Source organism: Balaenoptera acutorostrata, chromosome 3 (assembly GCF_949987535.1).
Source record: "Balaenoptera acutorostrata chromosome 3, mBalAcu1.1, whole genome shotgun sequence".
NCBI classification, from domain to species: domain Eukaryota; kingdom Metazoa; phylum Chordata; class Mammalia; order Artiodactyla; family Balaenopteridae; genus Balaenoptera; species Balaenoptera acutorostrata.
The window spans coordinates 168967400-168994191 of record NC_080066.1 but is presented as its reverse complement, the minus strand read 5'-3'; the positions used below and the strand labels follow the sequence as shown (position 1 = coordinate 168994191).

Sequence of the window (26792 nt, the reverse complement as noted above, 5' to 3'; positions counted from 1 at the left end):
TAGTCTCTAATATAGTTATGATTTCCAGTGCTCTTTGTTCCTTTGTGCAGATTCATATTTCCTTCTACCTAAAGGGATTCCTTTAATATTTATTATAGCACAGTTAAGCTGATGATGAGGTCTTTCTTTCAGTTACTGTCTGTCTGAAAAAGGCTTTATTTGGCCTTCATGTTTGAGAATATTTTCATTTTCATTCACTTGACAGGTTGCTTCCCCTGCCCATGCCCCCCACCCTCCTAGTACTAAAGATGCTCCTCTATGTATTCTCACTTGCATGGTTTTTTACAACAAATCTGCTGTCACCTTATGTTTATTCGTTTGCATGTAATGTGTCTTTCTTTTGGCTATTTTAAAGATTTTCTCTTTATTACTGGTCATGAGCAATTTGGATTATGAAGTGCTTTGGTTTCGTTTTCTTCATGTTTCTTGTGCTTGGGCCTCACTGAGCTTTCTGGATCTAAGGATTTACAGTTTTCATAACATCTGAAAAACATTCAGCCATTATTGCTACAAAAATTTTTTTTACCCTTCCCCTTCTTTAGGGTACTCCAATTACACACATATTAGGCCATGTGAAGTTATCCCACAACTCACTTATGCTCTTTCCACTTTTTAAAAAGTTTTCACTCTGTTTCATTCTAGATGGTGTCTATTGCTACATCTTCAAGTTCACTAATCTTTTCTTCAATGTCTAATCTGCCATTAATCACATCCAGTGTACTTTTCATCTTAGACATTGTAGTTTTCATCTCTAGAAATTAGATTCAGTTCTATTTTTAACTTCCATGTCTCTACTGAACTTTTTGAACATGAAGAATAGATATAATAACTGTTTTAATGTCCCCCCAGTCCTAAGCGCTCAACATTCACTCCCTTTCCTTTAGAGCCAAAGTTGTTTATATGGTTGCAAAAGAAAATTATTAAGCATCCTCTCTCCAGTGTGAACTCTGTTTCAACCTCTTAAAATTTTCTCCGAAGGAGAATACAAGATAAACTGAACAAATTCACCATTTGGTAGAACAGCTCCGGAACTACTCAAAAGCAAGCACTTGATTGGGGCTTCTTAAATGTGCTTTAAGTGCTCATTTGTGCAAAATTAAAATTTCCAGAAAACAACAAAAAGAGATAAATTATTTCATAATCTGCCTTCTGCTTATATGAGAAGCAGCCAAATAACGTGCAAGTCGGTATCAGGGACTTCATATAAAGGAAACGAATTCTCCAGAGTATGTCAAAGGGCCAGGAAAAAATGGGTCTAGTCTTTGGCACTTGATACTACTGCAGGCTGGACTCTGACCACTAAAGCTCATGGAGATGACCAAGGCCCTCAGGGACCTGACAGGCCCACTGAGTCAAAGAAAAGGCAAATCCAGTTCAACACAGTTTGACTATCATCTGTCCTGTGCATTCTGAAATATCTGAAATCCACTTATCTAGGGCTGCAATCCATGGCCATGCATAGTTGGTAAGAATATTCAAAGCAGCTACACAACTTAATCCTCCACCATGAGGAGAGACTGGTGTTTTCTGTAGACTCCTGTTCTGATTAGGTAGATATGTGGACACCTAAGGTCTTGGCTGGCAAATGGGTCTTTGGCAAGGAGTCCATTCTCGGGTAGGAGGCCCTTAATGGTAAATACTGCTCCTTTCCTTCTCCCAAATGCTGTGACGTTCATTCCATGTGCCACCATGCACATCTCAGAGCAACAGCGGAGTCTTGATTTACCACAGTGAATTTGTGGCTATGCAGCTCAGTTCCAGAATATGCAGTTCTCTGTCAAAAGCTGCTTACAGGACCTCTGGACTAGACTGTCAATTTTCAAGTGTCTGGGATCAGATCGACACTATCTGAGAAGCAGAGTTCTGAGGTCACAGTCCAAATTGGCCCCCATTAAAACGTCAGATAATGCCTTGCCAGTTTGGAAAGCTATCATCAATAATGTTTTCAGTTACTTTCTTTCTTCCAGAGAAATGCATGACAAAAATAAAAAACAGACTTGAAAAATAGCTGGTGTGGGAGCAATGCCTAATAAACATCTCAATAAGATCTGCATCTCCAAAATCAAAGCCGTGTACAGAAGAGTAGACGTTAAGTGCTCCATGACCAATCATCAAGGCCAACTATAAAGCACGGGTGGAAAAAGGGCTGACTACAGGCTGTGATTTAAAGAATGCTGAGTAGCCACTGGACCCAAAATGTATCTCCCTTCCTAGGGGAAATTCCCACAGATGGACTCACTTCTGATTCTGAAAGGTCCTTTCTATGAAGGGCAACATATTTTAACTAAACTAATGATAATAAAGTCATTTAGGTCATACTTGACTGCTTTGAAGCTCTTCCATGTGCGTTAGCCTGTTCGGGCCTGTTTAATGGGTACTATCCTCCTCCCAAACTTGTGGGAAAAGAAACAGGAGGTCTGCACAGGGGCCAGAACTGAGATTACAAGGGAGCCCCTGAGCTGGGACAAGTGCATCCTGCCCCAGGTGATGGATGGTCTAAGAGTCTGAGGCAGGGTGGGCTGCGGGAAGCAAAGGTGCTGTGCAGCCGTCAGGGACCAGTGGGACATCACGGTTGGGAGGGGACACCAGTCAGTGAGGGGCAGCTGAGGACCCTGGACACTTAAAAGCTCAAATGCGTTCAGCCCCCGAATCGCTCTGTTTAGGTGCATCTTACAGATGCAGCATAATATGGCAACCCGGACTCTCCGTCCCTTGTTTCCTTCCACACCAAGGTTTCGTCACCTCTGAAAGGGAGCTCCATTTTCTTTCCTCAAGGACTGGAGCTTTGGCTGAGGAAGTGGAGAGCTACACATCTCACTGCCAAAAAAATAAATCAATCCAGTGATCACTGAGGGGTTAACATCCCCACATTCTTTCAGGATTGTCTAAACTTGAGATTCCTCAGCTAGGAGCCTGATGTGGGCGCGTAAGGCTGCACAGTTTCCATAATAGTAAAGGTTCGTTTGTCAAGGCCCTACTCAGCACACAGCACTGTGCCTGGGGTTTGACATGCACCACTTAAAATCCCCACAGCCACCATGGCGAGGAAGGTGTTAACAGCACCTTATAGATAAGATTGAACTTAGGGTCTCACAGCTAGTAAATGGTAAAGCCAAGTTTCGACCCCCGGTCTATCCAACTACAAAACTCTGCTCATAATATCCTGTCTCATGGAGCTGCTGACAGCATATTTGGTGTCTGATAAGAGCAGTGACCATAAAAATGAGTCTCAAATTGTAAAGGCATAGAAATTGGAGTCCGGAGCTCAGGGCAGTGGTTTCCTCTCCCACCAGGAGCTGCATCACCCTAGGCAAGTCCCGGGATCACCGGCCTCTGCTCCTCATCTGTGCCGTGAGGGCTGAACTACTGGGACACCATCTTGAGCTGAATGACTGTGCAGGACTACAAGCCAAAACAAATATTTTGATTTTTTTTAATCGCATTAAAATGAACAGGGAATTAATTTCTCATGAAGTTAAGCAACACAATAAAATATAATTATAGCAACTACGTACTAAAACATTAAGCATTGTTTCCTCATTTATCTTAACTGCATCTCTGAAGCCAGGCCCAGGCCAGGTACACTCTGATGTCTTGCTGTAACATGACCCACAGGGCAGTTTATAACTGGAAGTACCAGAAAAACGTCATTACAATACCATGTCTCTGTGGCAAGGACTTCAAAGGCAGTAAGACAGTTTCCAGGGATCTCAGTTTCCAAGGCTGAAAAGTAACTCGGGAAAAGAGATTCAAGAGTCTCAAAGCAAGGTCTTGGTACAGGCAGCCCCAGATTGCTGGTCCTGTGTTCTCACCTCTGGAACAGCTGGGCTCCCACAGGTGTCAGATGTACTCAACTCAGTGCAAGACAAGCCCCAACACAGGGTGTAGAGAGGGGACGCTAATGGAAACCACCCAAAGCGGGGGGTGGGTGGCCTAGACCTCCTGTGAACACCCCGTCAATCCAGAGCTTCTCTACTTTTAGTGGTCTCTGGGCTGGGAGGCACAGTTGGCCCCTTCTGGATGCTTTCAGAAATTGCTGTCTTCCTTCCAGAGTCAGCATATTCTTCTTAGGAGGTGTGCACGTATACATACATGCACGCGTGCACGCACACACACACACTGCTTATAAAAAGAGACGCCAGGCCTTGAATCAGACATTCACCTGCTACAGCAGACGATCTTTCAGTGTCCCTTCCAGCTCTATAATTCTGTGAGCAAATGAGATGCTAATTCAACCTGAAATGCTCACTAAATAAGAGTTTATAATTTGAATTAATGCTCTTAAAGTCTCTACTTAGTAACCATATAATAGTAATAACAACATGCAACAAGTGCTAGCTACATGCCAGACACCGTTCTGAGAGTTTAAAATAATTTTTCTAACCTTCACAGGAACGAGGGAGAATTTACTATCATCCTCATTTCAGAGATGAGGGAACTGGGGCTCTGAGCTGTTAAGTAAATCACCCGAGATTACACAACTAGTAAGTGGCAGACCCTCTGCTGTCCGAGTTCTTGCTCTCAGCCTCTCACATTTCGGACTTACCTGTCTTTAACATGTAAAGCGGTACTGCATAGTGGCTAAGAGTGTGGGCTTTGGAGCCAGACTCCCTGCTTCCTAATCCACAGCTGACTTTATATGTAAAATGTTATGTGCTTAAAACAGTACCTGGCACATAGTAAGCACTCAAAACCCAGCCACTATCAGGATTATTCTCTATATCACTATTCTCATTACATAACAGTAGGCTGGAAGGTCTCCAGGAGGAAGCATTTATTCATTTGCTAAATTATTTTTATATATTTTTAAAATATCAGCTTTATTGACATATTATTCGTGTACCATAAAATTCATGTTTAAAGTGTACAACTCAGTGGTTTTAGTATATTCACACAGTTGTGGAACCATCCCACTAGCTAATTCTGGAACATTTTCATCACCCCAAAAAGAAATACCTTACCCATTAGCCCTTGCTCCCCATCCCCCCTCCTCCCTGACCCTGGAAACCACTAACCCACTTTCTGTCTCTTTGGATTTGCCAATTCCAGATATTTCATATAAATGGAATCCTACAATATGTGACCTTTTGCGTCTGACTTCTTTGTCTTAGCATATTTTCAAGGTACATACTATTGTAGCATATATCAGTGCTTCATTCCTTTTTTTTAAATAGAGGGGAAATTCACATAACATAAAATTAACCATTTTAAAGTGAACAATTCAGCAACATTTACTACGTTCACAATGTTGTACAACCTCCATCTCTGTCTAGTTCCAAATATTCCATTCTTTTTTATGGCTGAATAGTACTCCATTGTATGGGTATAACACTTTTTACTTATCCATTCATCAGCTGATGAACATTTGGGTTGTTTACACTTTTTGGATATTTTGAATCATGTTGCTATGAATATTCAGGCACTGGTTTCTGTATGGACAAATGCTTTCAATTCTCTTGGATATATACCTAGAATAGAATTGGTAGGTCAGGTGGTAATCCTATGTTTTGTTATATTATTTGTAATCTTTGTGCTAAAAATGACACCTATTACTACTACCAATCTGCTGGGTAAAATATTAAGAAGTGAAAATACATGGACATGGAAAATACATGAAAATACAGGAGTAGACAGACTTGGATTCAAACCCTTGCTCCTCCATTTTCTAGCTCTGTGACTTTGAGCAACTTCCTCAAAATCTCGGGGCCTCTGTTCCCTCATCAAGCAAATGAAAATAACAGCACTTGCTCTAATCGAGTATTATGAGGTTTAGTCCAGTGCCTGGCTACAAGTAAAGTAAGTATTTGATAAATAACAACTACTATTATCAATAAGCACCTTTCCTGGGGGGAACCGCAATCTTCCTCAATTTTCTGAGGAGTATCTATAAAATACGGAAAAGCGTCGAGAAGACAGTAACAATCATCTATGTCCCCACCCCTCAGAATCAAGCATAGTTAACATTTTAGCACAGACCCTCAACCTTGCTAATACATGATACCATGTAAACTTTGGCCTTGGTTCTAGTTTCTTTCCTAAGAAGAGTGGACTCATCACCCTTAGGGGATCCCTACAGCACCAAGCGTAGCCCTGACTACAGCAAGGAATGAGAGCGGCCAGTGAACAGATGTGCCTTCCCTTTCTCCATTCCACAAATTCTCACTAAGCACCACGGCGGGGCTTCACAGAGCAGGACACGGTCTTCTCCCTTGAGAAGGCCCACCTCTAGTGGAATGGAGGAGAAAGACATTTCCAAAACAGAGTAAAGAGTACGGTGACTGAGACAGACATGGTATCACAGAAGAACTAAGAACAAGCACCTCAGTGGACCTTCACGTAAGGCCCCAAACTTTCTTTGGGCTCTGTCTCTGCTTGTTTCCCAAAAAAGAACCAATGAGGAGACTATCAACACAACCAACGTGAAACATGAACATGGGTCAGCAGCAATAAAAGGGCTCTTACTCTCCTTACACTATCTAAATATAAACAGGAGGCTCTGACTAGCAACCTGAGATGAGTGGCTACACGCAACGCAGCATCTAGCTTCCCACCATCCGCAGAACCGTTAAATCTAGATGGGAAGAGGCCTGAGTGCCGCGCCCGAGATAAACAGCTCCAGAAGGCTTACACAGCAGATCCCCAGCAGGCCACGGCCTCACAGCTCCTTGCCTTCTCACACCTGTACTCCCACATTTTCTGGGTTTTGCACATGGGCAAAAGCACTCAGCAAGGACCCCCCGGGCCCCACCTCTGCCACCCCATACCCTCCGCTCATGGATAGTTGTCTATCAAACTACTTCTTTTCACTGCCCCTGAAGCAATCTCAAGACTTCAAAAAAAAATAAAAAGCAGCTTCTAAAGGGAAAAAACTGGATCCCCCTATCTTCTCTCCTCTCCTTACCGTGGAGATAAGGAAATTCAGGCCCAGAGAGGGTACATAATTTTCCCAAGGTCACATAGTGGGTACTGGCAGAGACAACCCTGAGGCCCGCTGCAATGAGCTCACTACCAGGGCAGGTCCACAGGAGCTGGGGCCCAGCCTCCAACAGACTGTAGAATTTTCCTGCCAGGGAGGAAGCATCCTGCGTGTTACTAGTGTGTCGTTCGGCTCCAGGATACCTAGGAGGCCATGGTCATCAGCAAATATCCAATTCATAAAGGTCAGGATTAGGTTCTGTCACTTTAAGACCTGATATTAATCTACCAAGAAGTACTCTAGGAAAATCCTCTTTGGATTCTTCTACAGTCCTTACGACCTGGGACTTTTCAGTCCATGAAAAAAGAAGGAGGTATATTAACTCCTGCTATACCTCCACTACCAGAATTCATACTTGTAATTCCTTTCTCTTTTCAAGTCATCCATGCACTGACTTTAATGTACTGAACGCAGTCAGCCCCTGTGGGAGTCTCTGTAAATGCCGTGACTACAGGCAGCAGCAGAGGTTCGGCTCCCGGTCTAGGAAGAACGGGCGAGGCCTATCTATCTGTAATTGCCTATCCAAGGCACAGCTTTCGAGAAATGACCCAGGAGTCCCTTAGGAGGCTCACTGATCCAAGGTTAATAAAGACGGCTGGCAAGTTCACACTCCTTCCCGGCTCCCTGACCTCGAGTAGAATCTCAGAATGATCCAAATTTCAGGGCCGAGGCTGCTGGGTCGGCTCTGCGCATGCTCGAACTCCCCGGCGAGGACGCGGCTCCCGCGCCCCCTGGCGGCGGCGGCCGGCACTGCGGGAAGACCTTGATGGGTGCCCGCCGCGTGGAGGAGGGTCCTCCCCACCCCACTTTGGTGTGGCCCACGACGGAGCTTTTGGCACGTGACCCGCTCAGAGGCTTAATGTGGAATTCCGGTTTTTGAACGTGGCCAGGGTACCAAAGAATCCTACTGTTTAAATAAGAAGCCCCAGTGTTATCGACGCTGTTCAGGGAGAAGGATGTTTTTTCCAAGACCTCCTGCAAGGTCCAACCAGCTCTGGGAGCCACTCAACGCAAACCAAGACACCTCACAGCACACCAGGGTAGACTCAGCCTCTCTCGGTGCGGCGTCGGCAACCTCTGCACCCGGGAGCGCCTGCACAAATGATACACCGGCCCCAGTCCACAAAGCAAGCATCTGACAGCAAAGGAGAAAATGAACGGGGGTCTGAAACAGAGGGTCCACCCTTTACTCCTCCTCTTAACTGGGGGTGGTACCTGTGTGAGGATTAAGGGCGTTAGGGGGCAAGTGCTTAAAGAGTGTTTGGAAGGTTTTTCTTTTTTAATGCTGTAATTACTATTAATAATTTACTACTATTATTCCAGAACCTGGCCCATAGTAGGAGCTTAACAAACCTGAGTTCCTCTCCCTGTCTTGTGAGGCTGCGGTGTGTCCCTGCAGGGCAGACACAGGTCTCTGCCTCACGGGTAAAGGGACTGGGCAGGGAGGCCCAGCCAGGGCCCAGCACAGCTTCGTGCTCTGCTGCACCAGTCCCAAGGTGACTGGGGGAGAGCGCAGAGCTGGCTCTGACACCCTCCCTCTCCCCAGAACAGTCTGTGCTCTGCTCCCGCCCCCAGAGAGCTCTGAGCTTTCCAAATATGGATGCTTTTTTCATTCCCAAAGCATCAGGAACATTTGGGGGAAGAAAATGAACACCAGACATGGTTTGGAAATGATGGAAGCCAAGTGATGGGTGGTGGCAGAACGATCACTGTGCTAGGACTCAGAAGTCCTGGTTTTAAAATATTAAATGGGAGCCTGGACTGCTCCCATTTTATAACCTGGCCTGCTTTGTATGGGTCTAGGCCTCAAGGACCTAGAAAGAAGGCCCCAAGTCCAAAGAGTGAAAAATACGGCCACTAGCACACAATGCAGGGGAGAAAACTGCATTAAGGAGGCCCAAAGAGTCCCTGGATTTCAAAGAACTGAGCCATGAGAGATGGGCTCGTCAGAGCCAAACAGCCTGAAAGACAGTCCACAAATTGGGATGATCCACCTGAAGGTGAGTGTGGGTAGAAGAAGAATTAGAGACAAGATTGTTTGTTTTATATCGGGCCCAAACCAAAATCTGTTTTCATCTAAAATGGAGAGCATTTCAGAATACACTAAAAACCCTGCACTTTTGCTTAAGCAACTTGTGTTACTCGGGTAGAGTTTATCTTCGATAGTGTAGCCCTGGACGCCAGGGGAGAATGTTTAAAGAACCATCCCATCACAAGCACCCCTGTGTGGCAGGCACTGTCCCAGCTGCCAACGCTGGGATCCGCAGCCAGCAGCTTAGATGCGGTGCAGCCTCAGAGCCCCCCCCACCCCGGAGCAGGCACTCACATATCTGCTGATTTAATGAATTAATCAATCATACAGTCTAGTCCGAGACAGGCAAGTGACAGGTGTGAAATAATTAAAAACGGAATGCCCAACTGGATGGTACTAACTATAAATAGAGGTAGAATCAGAGGAAGGAGAGGTTGAAGTGGACGATGGAGCTGGAGAGGTCGTCACCGAGGTGTCACCGAGGGTGGGCTCCTCACAGGAGAAATGAGAGACTCCCAGCTGGAGGGAGAAGACAAGCGGAGGGGGGAACAGGCCCGCCAGGGGTGAGGCAGGTGGGCGGGCAGCCGGCAGGCGGCCTGGAGCAGAGCGTGGGTGGGACAGAGCAGGATGTGGGCCCAGCCTGGCCAGACCAGGACAGAGCCTCCAGAATGGGGAAGATGCACGCCCGTGCCTAGACTTTTTATGGTCAGCAGAACTCATCAGGAACCCGAGCTTCAACCATAGGGGAAAAGGTAACAATGGGGGAGCGGGCGTCTGCTCCTGACGACCTCAGTGTGGATTTTTCTGTGGTACATTAAAACCTCAGACTGCTTACTGCCTTCACCACATTTTAACTTCGACCTACTTAAGAATATAAAATCGCCACAAATGTGCAAATGCTCACATGTTCTAGGTCCCGTAACCCCCAGGGGAAAGCTCTCTGTCACCTGCGTCCCTCCTCCCTTTGTGGGCCCAGAGCCCTGGCAGGCGCTCCGCCCACAGGTAGAGCTCCCCTGTTATGTGCTGGGCCTCTTGCCTTCCTCACTCTCTGTGGTCCCCTGAACGAGATGCAGCCACTCCTGGGTTGTAACCAAATCTACACACAGTCAATTCCCGAATCTTGACCAACGAACCAAGAGCCTAGAGACCCTTGTGCTGAGCAGCAGCCCCAGAATTAGAATGGTTCCCTGGACAGCACCCCCTTGTGGTCGCAGAGGTGTCACCATGCTCAACTCCAACGCAGTATCTTCGGCCCACCCTCCTAGGAAAATTGGCTCCTCCCCCTGTAATCCTTACCTGTCAACAACAGCATTGCCTGCCCAGTGAGCTAAGCTAAAAATCTCACAGTCATCTTGGTTCCTTCCTCAACCACATCAACACACATACCATCTCCACGGCCTACTGCAATCCAGGCTTTTGCAGTTATCTGTCAGGATCCAGCTAGGACAGAGGAATCACTCTAGTTCTTTCAGATAAAGGAGAGTCAGTGTATGGGACTGTCTACATAAGGGATGAAACAGATGAGAAGCCAAAAAGGATGGTACGGCATCCCAGGATTCTGCAAGAGCAGAAAGTCATGAACACCCCGGGGCTGGAAAGGATAGAGGGAGGAGGTGGAGTTACAAGAGCTGAGGAGCTGGGGCTGTTGGCTGGGAGACAGAACCCAGCAGAAGCTCCCTGGTGGGAGCCGAAGCCAGAGAGGGAGAGTCTGTCTGGCTACAGCTGGAACAACCAGAGAGATGCAGCCGCTGTCAAAGGTGCAGCCTAAGGCCGAGAGAGAAAAAAAAATACCCTGACCCCTCCCTCCTCTTGCTCCCTAATTTCCTGCCAGTGTTTTCTGTTGGCGGAGCCCAGGCACCCGGAAACAGCCTGCAAAAGTCAGGCCCCCTGAAATGCAGAACCCAAAGCCAGCTCACCTCCCCAACCGGTCTCCTTTCCCATAATCTTTAATTCCTTCTAATCTATTCTCCACTCTGTGCCAGAAAGATCCTTCTTGCTCATGAACTTAATTAAGTCATTCCTCCTGTTTAAAACCTGGCAGTGGCTGACAGTTTTCTAGCAGGAAAAAACAGGACTCATCCACCAAGCTGATTTTGTCAATCAAGTGCAAATATAGGAAGTGCTGTTTCCCTTGACTACGAGGACGTGTACTTGAGTTTACTCTGTAACATGGGGTGAGCTGCTATTCAAGGTATTGTTGTGGAAGAAAATAGAGACCATTCCTCAGTCATCTACCCTGAAAATGGTAACTGGCTAAAGATCATTCCTTTCTGACCACGATTGTTTGCCATGATCTGAGCCTCAGGGCTCCAATGAAAAGATGCCATGTAGAAGCAAGTGGAGAACAAGTAATGGCTTTAAAATCTATTAAAACAATAGAGTATCAAGAGATTGAATTAGTAATCCAAAAACTTCCTATGAAGAAGAGCCCAGGCTCAGATGGCTTACTGGTGAATTCTACCGAATGTTTAAAGAAGAATTAACACCAATCCTTCACAAACTCTTCCAAAAAGTAGAAGAGGAGGTAACACTTCACAACTCATTCTATGACACCAGTATTATCTTGATACCAAAACCAGACAAAGACATCCCAAGAAAACTGCACCATTATGAATACAGATGTAAAAATCCTCAACAAAATATTAGTGTAGCAAATCCAGCAACACATAAAAAGGATTATATACCATGACCAAGTGGGATTTGTTCCAGGAATGCAAAGTTGGCTTAACATATGAAAATCAGTCAATATAATACATCCTAATAGAAGAATAGGCACAAAGATTACACAGTTATTTCAACAGAAAAAGCATTTGACAAAATCTGACACCCTTTTAGGATCAAAAACACTCAACAAACTAGAAATACTTCTTCACCCTGATAGAGGCCATTTATGAAAAACCCACAGCTAACATAGTACTTAGTGGTGAAAGACTGAAAGCTTTGCCCCTAAGACAAAGATCTCTGCCCTGGTCACTTCTATTCAACATTGTACTGGAGGTTCTGGCTAATGCAGTTTGGCAACAAAAAGAAATGAAAGGCATTCAGATTGGAAAGGAAGAAGTAAAACTATCCTATTTACAGATGACATGATATATATATAAAACCCTAAAGAATCCATAAAAAAATTATTAGAGCTTATAAATGAGCACAGCAAGGTTATAGGATAAAAGATCAATATACAAAAGTCAGTTGTGTTTTCTATACACTAGCAATGAACATTCTGAAAATTAAGAAAACAATTCCACTTATGATAGCATCCAAAAGAATAAAACTTAGCAATAAATTTAACAAAAGTAGTGTAAGACTTGTACACCAAAAACTAGAAAACATTTCTGAAAGAAATTAAAGAAGACATCCCATGTTCGTGGATTGGAAGACTTAATATTGTTAAGATGGCAATACTCCCCAAATTGATCTACAGATTCAACATAATCCTTATCAAATTCAACATAATCCTTATCAAATTCCCAGCAGGCTTTTTTTTTTTTGGTACTAATTGACTATTTAATCCTAAAATTTATATGGAAATGTAAGGGACCCAGAAAAGCCAAAACAATCTTGGAAAGAAGAACAAAGTTGGAGGACTCACACTTCCCAATCTTAAAACTTACTGCAAAGCCACAGTAATAAAGACAGGGTAGTACTGGCATAAGGATAGACATACAGACCAATGTAATAGAATTGAGAGTCCAGAAATAAACCTTTACATTTATATTCAATTAAATTCAACAAAGACATCAAAACAATTCAATGGGGAAAAAACAGTCTTTCAACAAATGGTGCTGGAAAACCGGATAGCCACAGACAAAAGAAAGAAGTTGGACCTCTACCTCACACTACATACAAAAATTAACTCAAAGTAGATCATAGACCTAAATGTAAGAGTTAAAACTATAAAACTCTTTTTAAATGTTAAAAAAAGATCTGTGACCATGATGAGGCAACAGTTTCTTAGATACAACACCAAAAGCACAAAAGAGAAAAAAATAGATAAACTAAAATTAATCCAAATTTAAAACTTTTACATTTCAAAGGACACCATCAAGAAAGTAAAAAGACAACCCATAGAATGGGAGAATATATTTTAAAACCATATAGCTGTAAAGGGACTTGTATCTAGAATACAAAATGAACAATTATAACTCAATAATAAAAAGACAAACTACCTGATTTTAAAATGGGCGCAAGATCTGCTTAGACATTTTTCCAAAAAAGATATACAAATGGCCAATAAGCACATGAAAAATTGTTCAACATCATTAGTCATTAGGGAAACAAGTTAAAAACCACAGTGAGATACCATTTCACACACACACTAGGATGACTGTGATCAAAAGAACAGAAAAGCGTTGACAAGGATGTGGAGAAACTGGAATCTTTCAGAATAATACAGCCGCTTTGTTAAACAGTCTGCAGTTCCCCGAAAAGTTAAACACAGAGTTATCACGTGGCCCAGTAATTTCACTCCTAAGTATGTACCCAAGAGAAACGAACACATACATCCACCCCAAATCTGGTACACAAATGTTCAAGGCAGCATTACTGATAATAGCCAGAAAGTAGGAACAACCTCACGTCCATCAACTGATGCGTGGATTAAGAAAATGTGCAAAATGTGGTACCTTCATACAATGGAATATTATTCAACCATAAAAAGGAATGATACATGCTGCAACATGTGAGAACCCTGGAAACATGCCAAGTGAAAGAAGCCAGACACAAAACATCACATGTTGCAACATTCCATTTATCTCAAATGTCTAGAATAGGCAAATCTCTAGAGAAAAAGTAGATTAGTGACTGGCTAGAGCTGGGGGGGTGGTGGGCATTAATCAAATAACAGGAAGTGAGTGTTAATGTACTGATTTCTTTCTGGGGTGATGAAAATGTCCTAAAATTGACTGTGGTGGGCTTCCCTGGTGGCGCAGTGGTTGAGAATCTGCCTGCCAATGCAGGGGACACGGGTTCGAGCCCTGGTCTGGGAGGATCCCACATGCCGCGGAGCAACTAGGCCCGTGAGCCACAACTACTGGGCCTGCGCGTCTGGAGCCTGTGCTCCGCAACGGGAGGGGCCGCGATAGTGAGAGGCCCGCGCACCACGATGAAGAGTGGCCCCCGCTTGCTGCAACTAGAGAAAGCTCTCGCACAGAAACGAAGACCCAACACAGCCATAAATAAAATAAATAAATAATTAATTAATTAAAAAAAAATTGACTGTGGTGATGGTTGCACAACTCTGAACCACTGAATTGTACACTTAAAAGGTTGTATTTAATGGGATGTAAATTATATCTCAATAAAGTTGTTTATTTAAAAAGCTATAGAGCATATTTGTAATATGAAAAACTGAAACAACGCAGATGTTCCACAGGCAATTCGTTCAAACATATCCATAAAGAACACCACTGTGCAGCCCAGGTTGGCTCGAACCCTGGTCCTAAAAATACAACTGTAAAATTTGTTAACTAACTCAAGCGGCAGTAGGGTGGCTGGTTTTATTTTTTGCTTTATATTTTTCTTTATTTTCCAAATAGCCTATACTCAACATACAAGTGAAGAATAAATGTTTAGATGCTTCCCTGGTGGCGCAGTGGTTAAGAATCCGCCTGCCAATGCAGGGGACACGGGTCCGGGAAGTTCCCACATGCAGCGGAGCAACTAAGCCCGTGCGCCACAGCTACTGAGCCTGTGCTCTAGAGCCTGCGAGCCAGAACTACTGAGCCCGCGTGCCACAACTACTGAAGCCCGCGCGCCTAGAGCGTGTGCTCTGCAACAGGAGAAGCCACTGCAGTGAGAAGCCCGCGCACCGCAACGAAGAGTAGCCCTCGCTCGCTGCAACTAGAGAAAGCCCATGCGCAGCAACAAAGACCCAACACAGCCAAAAATAAAACAGATTTTTAAAAAATAAATTAAAAAAAATTTTTTTTAATAAAAAAATGTTCACTTTTAGATCAAAGGTCAGAATGAGAGGCGGCTGGTCCCACATAGTGCAGATAGGAAAGCACACAGGCACAGCCGTTCTGCAGCACAGTCTGGAAATACTTCTTTTCTGACCCAGAAACTCCACCTCTGGAAACCTCTCCTAGGGAAATCATTAAGAACAAGCACAAAGACCAGGCTGAGAGGGCATTCATCACAGCCTTATATGTAACAGAGAAAAGCTGAAAACAACATACATGGCCCAAAATAGAGGCTTTTTAGTTAAATATATTATAGCTTATCCATGCAATGAAATGCTGTACAGCTGCTAAAATGTTGCAGAAATGTATCTGTTGTTGCAGAAAGTGACAGCAGGTCACAAAGCAGTATATGTGATATAATCTCATTTTATTTAAAAAAAAGCCACACGCATGATAAGTATAGAGAAGATCTAGAAGGAAATACGCTAAGATGTTAACAGAGGTTGGCTTTGGGTAGACAGGGTGATGGATATTTTTATGTTCTTTTGACTGGTCTGTATTTCTTATTTTTATATAATGCACATGTATCTTGTCTGTATTAAGAAGAAGAATAAAGGGAAATTATGGGGGAAGAGGCAAGAGGGCAACCCAGGACAGCTAGAAGCACCACCAGCTGCCCAAGCAAAGGAGCATGATGGGTGGGGCCATGGGGAGGGTTGAGACCATCACAGCCACTGCTGCTCCCAATCTCAGGATACCTGAGGTCAAGACTACACAAACTCCCTTTTGCTGACCTCAGATTTATATATTTAAAAGCATTTTCCCATTTTGCCTTCTTCATTCTTCTCAGTATTCTTGTATCATTATCTCCATTGTGTAGATAAGAAAAGCGAGACTTAGATTAACTTTCTTAAGAATCACAGAATAGCATCAAGGGTTAGCAAGTTATCTGACACCAGAATTCCATCAATGACATCCCTACTCCAACTGAAAGGCAGCTCAAGAAAGCAGAAATAGTATGGATTCTGGAGTCCACAGGCCTTGATTTGAATCCCACCTCACCTCTGAAATTCAGGCTTTCAACCCCTCCGCAGGGAATGATAATCCTTACGGCACAGGATTGTTCTCGGGGCAAAGTGCAATCATGCAGGTAAATCTGAAAGCGTCATGCCTGGCTCCTGGGAGGGCTCCACAAATGCTAATCCAACAGGAACCCCAACCTCTCAGGGCAGCCGAACCCTGAGGCGGCTGTGTCTGTTCGAAAGATCTCCAGATATGCGAATACTGCTGGACTTCGTGCAGTTTCCACTGCCTGGCCCTGGCCCTATCCCCGAGGCCAGAACAGTCAAGTCCTTCTTCCCCTAAGAGCCCTCCATGCAGGCGAGGTCGGCTCCTCCATCCTTGGAGACTGCCTGATGTGGTCTGGTCCCAAGGCCGTCTCCAATCCACAGTGACTCTGTCACAGAGCAGCCACCTGGCTCCTCAATTGTCCCTTTTCCTTTTCCCCTGCAGGGATCGCCTCCAAGGAGAGAAGGCATAAAGAACCCCAGCCCCTTTGACAAGAAGGCTCCTACTCAGAGGAGCCACTGCTGTGTCATCTGTCATGGACATCTGCCCTCCCTCTCATTCCCCTGAAGGGCCCACCCTCTTCGTCACAGCCTTCATGCAGGTCCTGGGCCAGTTACAGGGCATGTCGCTGGCCACCGTAACGACACTGAGGATGGGAATGTGACCCAGGCAGGGTCAACAAGACCCAGTGAGAATCTGGCTGAGGTTCCTAAGACTTACACCTAAGAGACTCAGAGTCTGGAGCTTGAGATGGGAAGCAACACAGGGTAAGATGTGCTGGGAAAAGGAGAGAAAGCGTCCATGCCTTTGAGCCCTGAATCCAGCTGCCCGTGAAGTCAGATTGAGTTGGGCCTTCTTTCACCTACAACTGAAAGGCCCTAACCCACAGCTCTCAGCAGAACTTCTAAATGCGTCTTCGGCGTGGGTTTACCCTCTGCACGCGCTCAAGGCAGGGGCTCTGGCCTTGGGGGATGGAGCCTGAGTCGCTGACTTGGATCGGCACTTCTGCCTCCATCCTCTCGGTGAGCACAGCATACCCGTTCACTACGTCTGCTGAGCAGCTGGGTCGGGCTGGGCAGAGCAGGTGACATGGACACCCTCCCACCGGTCCACCCCTCCCCTCTCCCACCGTGTCCCAGCAGCTGTCGTGTCTCTCTCCCAGCACTCTCTCCCACCGAGCACACAAGCGACCTGAGAGCCTCTCTGCCACCCAGTGTCTATGTGAGCTGGCTCAAGAGGCAAGCCCTGGTCACCATGCCTGCGCCTGAAGCTGTCAGCTGAGCATAGGCGCCAACTGTCCGGAAGACGTCAACCCACGGCCCGGAGAGGGCAGGGGCCCTAGTGTGCGAGGGGACCAGCACTGCCTTCCCCCCAGATGCCTCTGGCACTGGTGGAGCATGGCCAGCCTGGACCCAACCCACCACATGCAGGCTCCCCTGGGGGCAGCAAACGAACATCCCTGAGGATGGAGCCCCCATCAGGGCCCCCAGGCGAAAGCCGCCAACAAACATGTCTCCACTTTCCCAGGGGAATCTGGGCTGCTCCTAACAGACAATATTCCAGGAGGAAAAATGAGGCAGAGAGGTAAACCACCTTCTAGGAAACTCATTCCTCAAGGCACCTTGTCGGGAGTCTGGCCTCACCTTGACCCAGAGGGCTGTTACAATTAGCCCCCAAAGAGAAAGAGCAGATACACCCTTCTCCTCCTGTCCCCTACATTTCATGGGTGGGGGGCGGGGAGCCCTGGTTAAAGATATATGTTTCCTCTGTGGTCGCAACATGTGACAGCCTTCTTGGGAGCGCGACAGTACTCAAGTCATAACTACCCACCGCCTGAACAATTTCCAGCTCAATTTGTTTCAGGCCTTTTTCGATACCACCCAGCGGCCCAGGACTGAGCAAAGTGTGGTGGAGAAACCCATGAGCAACACCTAATAAAAGCCCCTCAACGATGAACCGTGTCCCTTGTGCTGATTTGCCTGAATTTTGCTCTGGTAGGAGGCCCACGGAGGACAGTGAGCAATTCCCAGGGGCCTCTTCCCGAAACGTTTTGTCAGTGAATGTTTTAAGTCTCTGTCCTCTGGCCTAACGACTGATTACTGCAAGCTGAGGTCCGTGGGTGTGAGAAGACACTGGTTTTCAAGCTGGGGAGGGCAAGGCTGAGATCCACACCTTTTTGGAGATGGGTTCTGTGTTTGAAGACCAGTGCTTACAAGCTTAAGGGAACAGGCAGCACTTCTGAAAGCCCCTGAGAGCTCCCTCGACCCTCGGCGCTGCCCACGGAGAGGCGGGCACCTTAGTTCCTTCTTGGCACCACGCCCCAAGACCCGATGCTCAGAGCACACAGTGGGCAGACCGAAGAGGGCTCTGGGGCCAGTCTCACACGAGGAAGGAAGTAACACATCCAAGGGGAGGCCATTATATGATTCCGTTACCACATTCCCACTGCTGTTCTCATCACACCCGCCCTTCTGCGAAGTGAGAGGCCCACGAGGTCTGCAGACTCTAGGGAAGGGGAGGCCTCTGGCCAGGGAGTGAAGTCCAGTCAGCAGAGATGAGCCCTCCTCCCTGAAGCCCAGCAGAGCTGGTTTCTCCTCCTCCGCTATCTCCTCTCTTATCAGCCAATGTATTTAGCATGTTCCTTATGAAGACAACTATCTGGGAATCGTGTGAATTGTTCTTGCCTCTTAAAGGAACGCTACTTGAATCAACTGATCCATCCCAATGTGAATGGCCTTTTGTGATAAAACCATGAATGTGGGTCCAACTCTAAAGACCTCTAACCTTCCGGGCCAGCCCGGGGCAAGACTGGTGAAGTGCAGGATGAACTTTGTCTCTGGACCCACCCTCAAGCAGTCCCGTTAGGGTACCCACTCCACCTGCCCCTGACCACTGGGTACTCCCCATCCTCCAGCACCAACAGCCTTTCCTCCCTAAGCCTCCAATCTCTGCTTGCTCTCCCACAGCCTGAGCCAAGCCCTCTGTCACACAAAGCAGATACACTAGGGCAACTCTCCCCTCTCCCCATAGCTGGCTGTTACCTGGGGCTTCTGAAGAGGTCTATCCATTTGGGTTCAAGCTCCAGGGATACATAAGAATAAAAATAGCTAAACTTTGTTGATCTGCCAGGCACTGTGCTAAGTGCTTTACATGTGTTCACTCCTTCCCTACAACAATGCTATAAAGTAGATACTATTATTATCTCTATTTTATAGATGAAAAAATGGAGCCCCAGTGAGGTGAAAGTAATTTGCACAAGATCCTATAGCTAGTAAGTGACAAAGCTAGAGATCAAACCTGGAAGTCTGGCTCCAAAACCCCAAGCTCTGAGCCAGTGTGTCAGAGGACCAATTTCAAACCCAGGAACAAAGGAGGAATAAAGAAAGTGGAGGAGGCCCCACAAAGCTCCCAACACTATACCGCCTTCTCCACCTGGGCAGACGTCATGCAGCTTGACAGGAACGTTTCCTACCAAGAAACACCTCCACGTCCGGGCCCTGCCTCCAGTTCATTCTGTGTCATTTGGCAAGTCCCTTACCTTCTCTGGCATAGTCTCCCCCGCTGGAAAATAAGACGTTTGTATGAGTGATGGTTGTGAAGGCCCTGTTTATATTTTGGAGTCAGTCCTTCTCTGCTTTGGTACCATGCAATCTGGAAAGGAAGTTTAATACCACGCTGCTGTTTCCAGGTTCGTAATTTCCCTCCTCGTGGGCACCAATCCCAAGCCTCAGGTCCTACGCGTTCCCTTTCATTCACCTGAGCACAGGCTACTTTCTTCTCCCTGCATCCTCCAACAGGTCCCACCTGGGTCCGAGACCAAGCTCTGATGGACATGTCTAATGAGAGGCTTACATGTCCCCCCAGTCTCCTCTTTTTCCCAAGTGCCTGGTGGCGATGGCCCTATAGTAACTTCTCACCAGTGGACTGTCAGCACAGCTGATGTGTGTTACTTCCGCTCACCCCAGACATCTCTCTCCTCTCCCCTTTCCACGAGCTGCGGCACGACAGCCACCCAGCTTCAGTCATCGATCACACAGATGAGGACTGCGCCCTGGCAGACGGGGCAGCGACAGCAACCTCGCAGAACACAGCTGCCCACCCACCGTGACCAGGTGGGCCATCACAGGACTGCCACAGGCCTTCCCTCAAATTGGAACCAATGCATTTGTGGTCCCTCTGTTACAACAGGGAACATGCTAAGGCTATTTATAAAGGCCATCTCTAGGAAGGCAAGCCACTTACAGCTCCCACTGTCCTAGCTGCAGAAAGTTAGCCGATGTCCAGCAGATCGAAGTCCCAAAATAGACAGTGACCATGTGTTCACTGTTCCCAAGCCTCCCCATTTGGGAAAAGAACATCTGTGGCCATTCGGTGTCCTGGAGATTTCACGTGATATCTCAATCTGTACCCAGAGCAAAGATTTCTACTCACTTGATTAACCCAGTTCTACCAGAAGCTAAAGAGTTTCTCCATGTCTTCTATTCTCATTCTCTGTTTCTCTACTTAGTTTTAAGAGATAGGAGGAAGGTGCTGGGGGAATGGGGGGTGCGGGGGAGTGGAGATCCATTTAGAGGCTCTCTGATAATGGAGATGAACTGAAATGTATAACCTTTGGGGAAGGGATCCATGACAGACTCTGTCATGGTGCGATGTCAACATGCTCTTACAGGTATACCCCATAACTGGCAGCGGGTAAGTCTGAATTATCGAAATATGCTCAGTATGTTACCTATGGGCAAAGAAAATGCACCTGACCATGACAGCTAGAAGCAAAGGCACCCAGAATCACCTGAATTACACAATGGGCACCTTGGTAGAAATCTGAGCAAGGGAACTTCTATAAATTTCAATCAATAATTAAGCACCAATTAGGCACCAGACACCGTGCTAGTTTCTGAGGATGGCAAACCAACAAAACAGTTCCTCCTTGAGTGGAACTCACAGACTGGCAGGAGTGTCTGATCGCAGTACAACTAGTTCTAATATAGCGTTTGAGTAGTTCTAACCTACTGGGCTGTGATACTATCAAATGCGATGGCCTCTGAATGGGTGAGCCCCGGAGGGTGTCAGAGAAGACAGGACACGTGAGCTTAAGGGCCAGAACTTACAGCAAGAGACCTGGGCAAGGAGTTAAGGGAGAGGAATGTGAGAGGTGGGGCTGAGAGGAGGGGTGTGGATACAAATCTAGGGTGTTCTCTAGTGAACTGAATGTTTTCTACCTGCGGAAACCTTACCTGCCCTGAGCGCATTCTCATCCACGTGCCAACAAAGCAGAGTAATTAAGAACGTGGGCTTTGGAGCTGAACACTCTTCAGACTGAGTCCCCCTCCCGCCACTCAGTAGGAGAGCATGGGCTCTGGAACTAGCCACTGAGGCTGAGTCCTGGCTCTACTACTTCCCAGCTGTAGGGCCCCGGGCAGCATATCTAACATCCCTGTGCCTCGGTGTTCTCATCTGTAAAATGGAGAAAATAATAGTGTCTACCTCACAGGGTGATGGTGAAGCTTGGCTGAGATACCCAAATGAGGGCCCCAGTGCCTGGCACACAGTAGACACCATATCATTCCTAGTAACCTCACCCAGTCTCATTTCCTTTGTCTGTAAATTAGGGGTTTGGAGGATTAAAGAGACAATAAAACCCTAACGTGGTGTTGGCCCAGAGGAGGTTCTCATAACTGAATGACGTTGGCTTCTGATTCCCAACAAGCCGAGGCTGTATTACCTGGCCAGGGGAATCTGCTCCCGGCCATGGCTGCAAGAGCAGACGTGGGAGTTCATGGACATTGACTCTGGCTGAGAGACTGGGTCGAGTCAGACCTCAGGGGACCATGGAAAAGTTGAGGTGACCTGTGAAAGTGTGCAGGTCAATTCCCCGGCCGACAGCAGCATACAGGTGGCACAGGGGAGGGGCGTGGGCGGGTGCATGCCCATCCAAGGTGCACCTGGGCTTTGCTCCAGCCCAGTCTTACTCTGGTGAAGTGAGGGGACAGCTCTTCCCTTCTCCCATGAGCTGGCCAGCATGTCCCAAGAGCCAAATGCCTCAGTCCCGTGGCTGGGGCCCACTGCTCATCACACACCACCCAGGGCCAGACTTGGGGACCAAGCCTCCCGTCCCCCTTGCCCACTTTGCACGGCAGCCGTGAGACTAAGCTGGTGGTGCCACCTGCAGACAGTCTGCCCCACCAGGCCGTCTCAGAGCCCAAATCAAGACCTGAGCTCTTGGTGCGAATCAGGCCTTAGAGCCATGCTCCTCCCCCAAAGGACAAACCAACTCCTGGCTACAAGCCAGCAGGCCCCAGGTCAATCCGGTGACTGGAAACCGCCAGATGAAGCCTTGCTCTTGCTGCACAATATTGTTCCTGGCCCCGAATCTCTCTCTCTCTCTCACACACACACACAGCTCCCATAAGCCTAAGGCATGTGAGGTGCTGGGTGAACACCAGCGAGAAAAGAGGCCAGCTGTGTGGCACAGACCTCAGACAGATGCATGCCCAGGCCCAGGCCCTCAGACGCCCTGACGTGCCCATTAAACCGCCAGAGTGGCCTGTCAGAGTGACAGCATCCTTTCCCAGCCCACAGGGACATTGAGAAGATTAATTAGAGGAACCTAAAAGTGCTTGAGCAAGGTTCCCCAGGGAACTGCGTGAACACGTCACCCCTGTCACAAGGCTCTTTAAGTGTGCCTTGGCTGGGTCTTTGTTCAACATTGCATAGGATAACCGAGGCAGACAGCCGGCTGCATACAAGTGGCCAGCTCAGTGCTGTTCTAGAGGGTCAACCCACCCAGGGCCCGGGCCTCTGCGTGGCCACAGTCAGCCACATTGCATGGTTTGGATGGTAGGTGGCAGGAAGGAGAGGAGCTGCTTTCAGAGGGTCTCCTTCTTACTGAGGCCTTTATAAATCTACTTCAAAGCGTCCCTCCTCCTCCAGGAAGCCTTCCTGGCCCTGCTGGCCTACAGTGACCTCTCCTGCCTCTGAAAAGCTGTTACCGGGCCTGGCTTTTTCCATTTGCTGTTTTGTTTGGGGCTGACATTTAAAAATATCATTTAGTAAGTGCTTTACATACATTATGTGGCTTAATCCTCATAACTCTATGAAGTGGATGGGATTACACTCATTTCATAGATGAGGAAGTAGAAACTTGGAAAGGTCAAATAATGTGTGTGTCCTGGCTTTCTGTCATTTTTTTTCCCGTGGGACTGCACTCCCTCACATTAGATCACAAACTCCTCTGTGGCAACCAGGGCAACATTTCCCCCTTCTATCCCCTGAGCCCCTAGGCCCCCAGGTAAACACTGCATGGCTGGCTGTTTCAGTGACCACTGAGCTTTAATTAAGCCAGAGGTGGCACTGATGAATAAAAATGAGATCAGCCACATGGCCAACTGGCCATATGTAATGATCCCTGTATATACACTGTGCGGCATCTTAATTACCAAGAACGGTCCCTGCTTAAGTTGTACATTAATCATCAAGAAACTTTACTGCAATGTTGTTCCTTCGGGGATAACTGAGGAGCCGCAGCTCTAAGGAAACGCCGTGTCACTGGGCTTAAAATGATCCAGTGCCTGTGGTGGGGCAACCCCAGGGGCCTCGCCGGGAGCTGCCGGGGTTAAGCCCAGCCAAGGGCACAGGGGTCAAAGCACAGGATCCAGGGAGGCCCTGCAGCTCCACACAGCACGACCCGGGGCACGGCCCCCAGGAGAGCAGGCGTGGGCCTCACCTTTGGTGGCGTAGGCGTCCGCAGCCATCCGCAACCTGTAAGGGGGGACGCCCGTCAGCGGCCAGTCTTCCAGGCCCACCCGGGCATAAATGTTGAGAGCGGCTTCATAGTCTCCTTCAACATAATCCAACTTGGCCATGATCAGATTGGACTCTTGTAGGAATTCTGACTAGAAGGAAAAGGAGAGAGAAAAACATTTTCCTACGATATGATGTGTGATGCTCCCACGAGGCCCCGCGGCTCTCCACACCAAGACGGGCGTGGGAGCCTTCCTGGCGGTACTGCTCACGGGGCCCCAGAGCGGAAACAGACCATGTGGCCAGCAGCTGATGAGGGCGGGGGCAAAATGTGGTCTCGCCATCCCCCGGAATATTACTCAGCCATCATCAGGAACGAGGCACTGACCCCTGGGACCACATGGGTGAACCTCAAGAACATGATGCTGAGTGAAAAAGCCAGTCACACAGGCGACATATATTGGCCAGAACGGTCGAGCCTGCTGAGGCAGAAAGCAGACTAGTGTTGCCTAGGGCTGGGACGATGGGGGCATGGGAGATGACGGCTAATACTTACAGGTTTACTTCTGGGGTGATGAAAATGTTCTAAAGTTGACATAATGGTTGCACAGCTCCTGAATTGTACACTTTAAATGGATGAATTACATGGCATGTGAATTATACTTCAATAAATCTGCTGTAAAGCAGGCTCCCCTCAGGCCTCAGGCTTGGGTCAAGGATGGAAGGCGTGCGTTATGAACAAAACACACGAGCACCTGTCTCAGAAAAGGAGGCTCCACGGACATCCTGGTGGGTCCTGCCCAAGGCACTGGGGGTACACCACAGACTGCAACCCAAATAACCCAAGGAGAGAGGCTTTCTAAATTGGTGCAAAAATCAGGACTTGCTTTCTTTCCAAGGACACACTTTTCTCACTGAGCTGTTCCAGCTTGCTATGGTTACTGACCCAGGTCCCTTCCCAGAGGCTGCAAGTTCTAACTCTGACGGGCTCGTCTTCCTCTCCATCGGGAGAGGCTGGCTTCCCCAGTCCACACCCACCAACCTCATCTTCAGCCCGTCCTCGAGCCCCACTCATCACTGGGGAAAGAAGAGGCGACCCAGCCATCTATATAAGGAAAACAGATTTATCACCCTCTCCTAGGCATTCTCATTGGAACCCCAGCTACACAAGGCCGGATTTTTCAGCTTACAGAAGCACACCATGAAGCTGCACTATCCTGTAATCTATGGCTGAGACGGGGTGGGCGATACACAGGTAGCCAGCCAGAGCATGGCGAGGCCGCTGTTTCAGCCAAGGTGGTCGGCTTCCAGGCAGTCCCTGAAAGGGAGCAGGGGCAGCACTGCAGAGGACATAGAACAGGCAAGAGAACGAAGGGAGCAAAAGGGTTTTAAGAGTGGCCCGAGGGAGTGGCACCAATGCAAGACGTCAGAATTATATTTGGAAACAGAGAAAGAAATCAAAGCAGACTGAAGAAAAGAGAAGAAGAGCTGTGAAAAAAAAGCACCCACCACAGGGGTTCTCCACCAGGGAAGGGGACAGGGCAGGCTCGGGTACACTGAAAAGGCTTCCTAGGAGATTCCTGTGTCCTCCCTCTTTCCCCAGACCTGAGACCCATAGGCTGAAAAGCAAACTGAAGCGGGAGGGGGAGGAAGTTCGTGTTTGCTGGGCACAGAGCTTCAGTTTGGGATGATGAAAAGGTTCTGGGGGTAGATGGTGGTGAGCTGAATATGAACGCACTTAAAACCACTGAACCTAAAAGATGGTTAAAATGGCAAATTTTATGATATTTATATTTTACCACAAGGAAAAAGTTTTAAAAATTAAACCGGAAAAAATTTTTAATTAAAAAAAACGGTAAACTTGAAGGGCCAGATGGAAAGTACACAGGAGCTTGAAAAAATTCCAAGAGTAGAGGCGCAGTATGGATGCACGGTATGGAGAGCCTTGCTGGGCAAGTCCAATCTATGGCCTCGTGCAGAGGAGGAAACAGCTTGGCCAAGGCCCCTGGGCCGAGGGGGAGAGGGGAGCAGCTCCAGCCCGGTGACATGTTACCTTGCCTGTGACAAGCGCAACTTTCTTGGAGTTGAATCAGAAGCCAGGCCTCCTGACTCCTCGCCCAGGCTCTTTTTGCCACCACACAGCTACCTCGCTCTGGTCTCTCCAGCCTCAGTTCACTTGTGTTTTGTGGGCACCTGTGTCTGCACAGGGCTTTCCCTAGCTCCCAGCTAGGAGACACCCGAACTTAAGGTCAAGAGGAGAGGAAATTTCACATCAGCCAGTGTGAGTGGGTCAACCCGCCCAAGCAAGAGCAATACGACTTTGGAACACTCTTTATAAGGCAGAGGGAGGTAAAAAATGGCAACAGGAGAAAAATTCTCTAGGTAGAACCAATAAAATAGCAAAAACTGACATGTATCTAGAGCTATTCAGTTGTGAAAGAACTTCTACACCTGAAACTCAAAACGACCTTAAGCTAAGTACACTTACAGATAAGAAATGTGAAGCTCAGAGAGGTTAAGTAACTTCCCAAGATCACACAGCTTATAAATCCACAACTGGAAAGCAAACTCAGAATTCTAAGTTGAAATTCAATGTTCTTACTACCGCACTGGGTTGTGGAGGATGGAGAGCAAAAACTATGAGCATGTGGTAAAATTAAAGGTTAATTTTTCCGGATGAAGGTAGGGGGATTCAAAGTGGGATAGAAACTAGCCAGGTGCCAGGCCTAGAGCAGTGATCTTCAACCTCTCCCCCCAACACAGAGTCTCACCCTTATACATCCTGGAAGGACACTTGAGTCTGACCAGCTGTCACTATGAGGTCCCCCCAACCTTTCCCACTGATTAGGACCCACCAATGTCACCAGAACCATCTTCGTTAAGAACAACTGACATGGAGACAACTGTCCCTAACTCTGAAGAAAAGTGAAAGAAGGAAGGAAGGAAGAAAGGAAGAAGTCAGAGCTTTAAAAGTTCACTGAAGACTGCCCTTCCCCAATAGAGAATAAATCCGAGATTTTAAAGGGACCCTAAAGAAGCTGACAGGAATGGTGGGATGCAGTCAACTATCTGAACA

General features: G+C 47.3%; 1 protein-coding gene across 6 annotated transcripts in view; it reads right to left on the bottom strand.

The window, feature by feature from the left end:
• TTC7B (tetratricopeptide repeat domain 7B) overlaps positions 1 to 26792 on the bottom strand; it is a 241342-nt gene that overhangs the window by 190104 nt on the left and 24446 nt on the right. For 5 of the 6 annotated variants that reach the window (XM_057542440.1, XM_057542438.1, XM_057542439.1 and 2 more), the window contains exon 3: positions 23700 to 23868. In XM_057542440.1, coding sequence (XP_057398423.1) covers positions 23700 to 23868 — 169 coding nt within the window. The remainder of the gene's footprint in view (positions 1 to 23699; positions 23869 to 26792) is intronic. The other variant, XM_007180873.2, reaches the window with a different exon arrangement.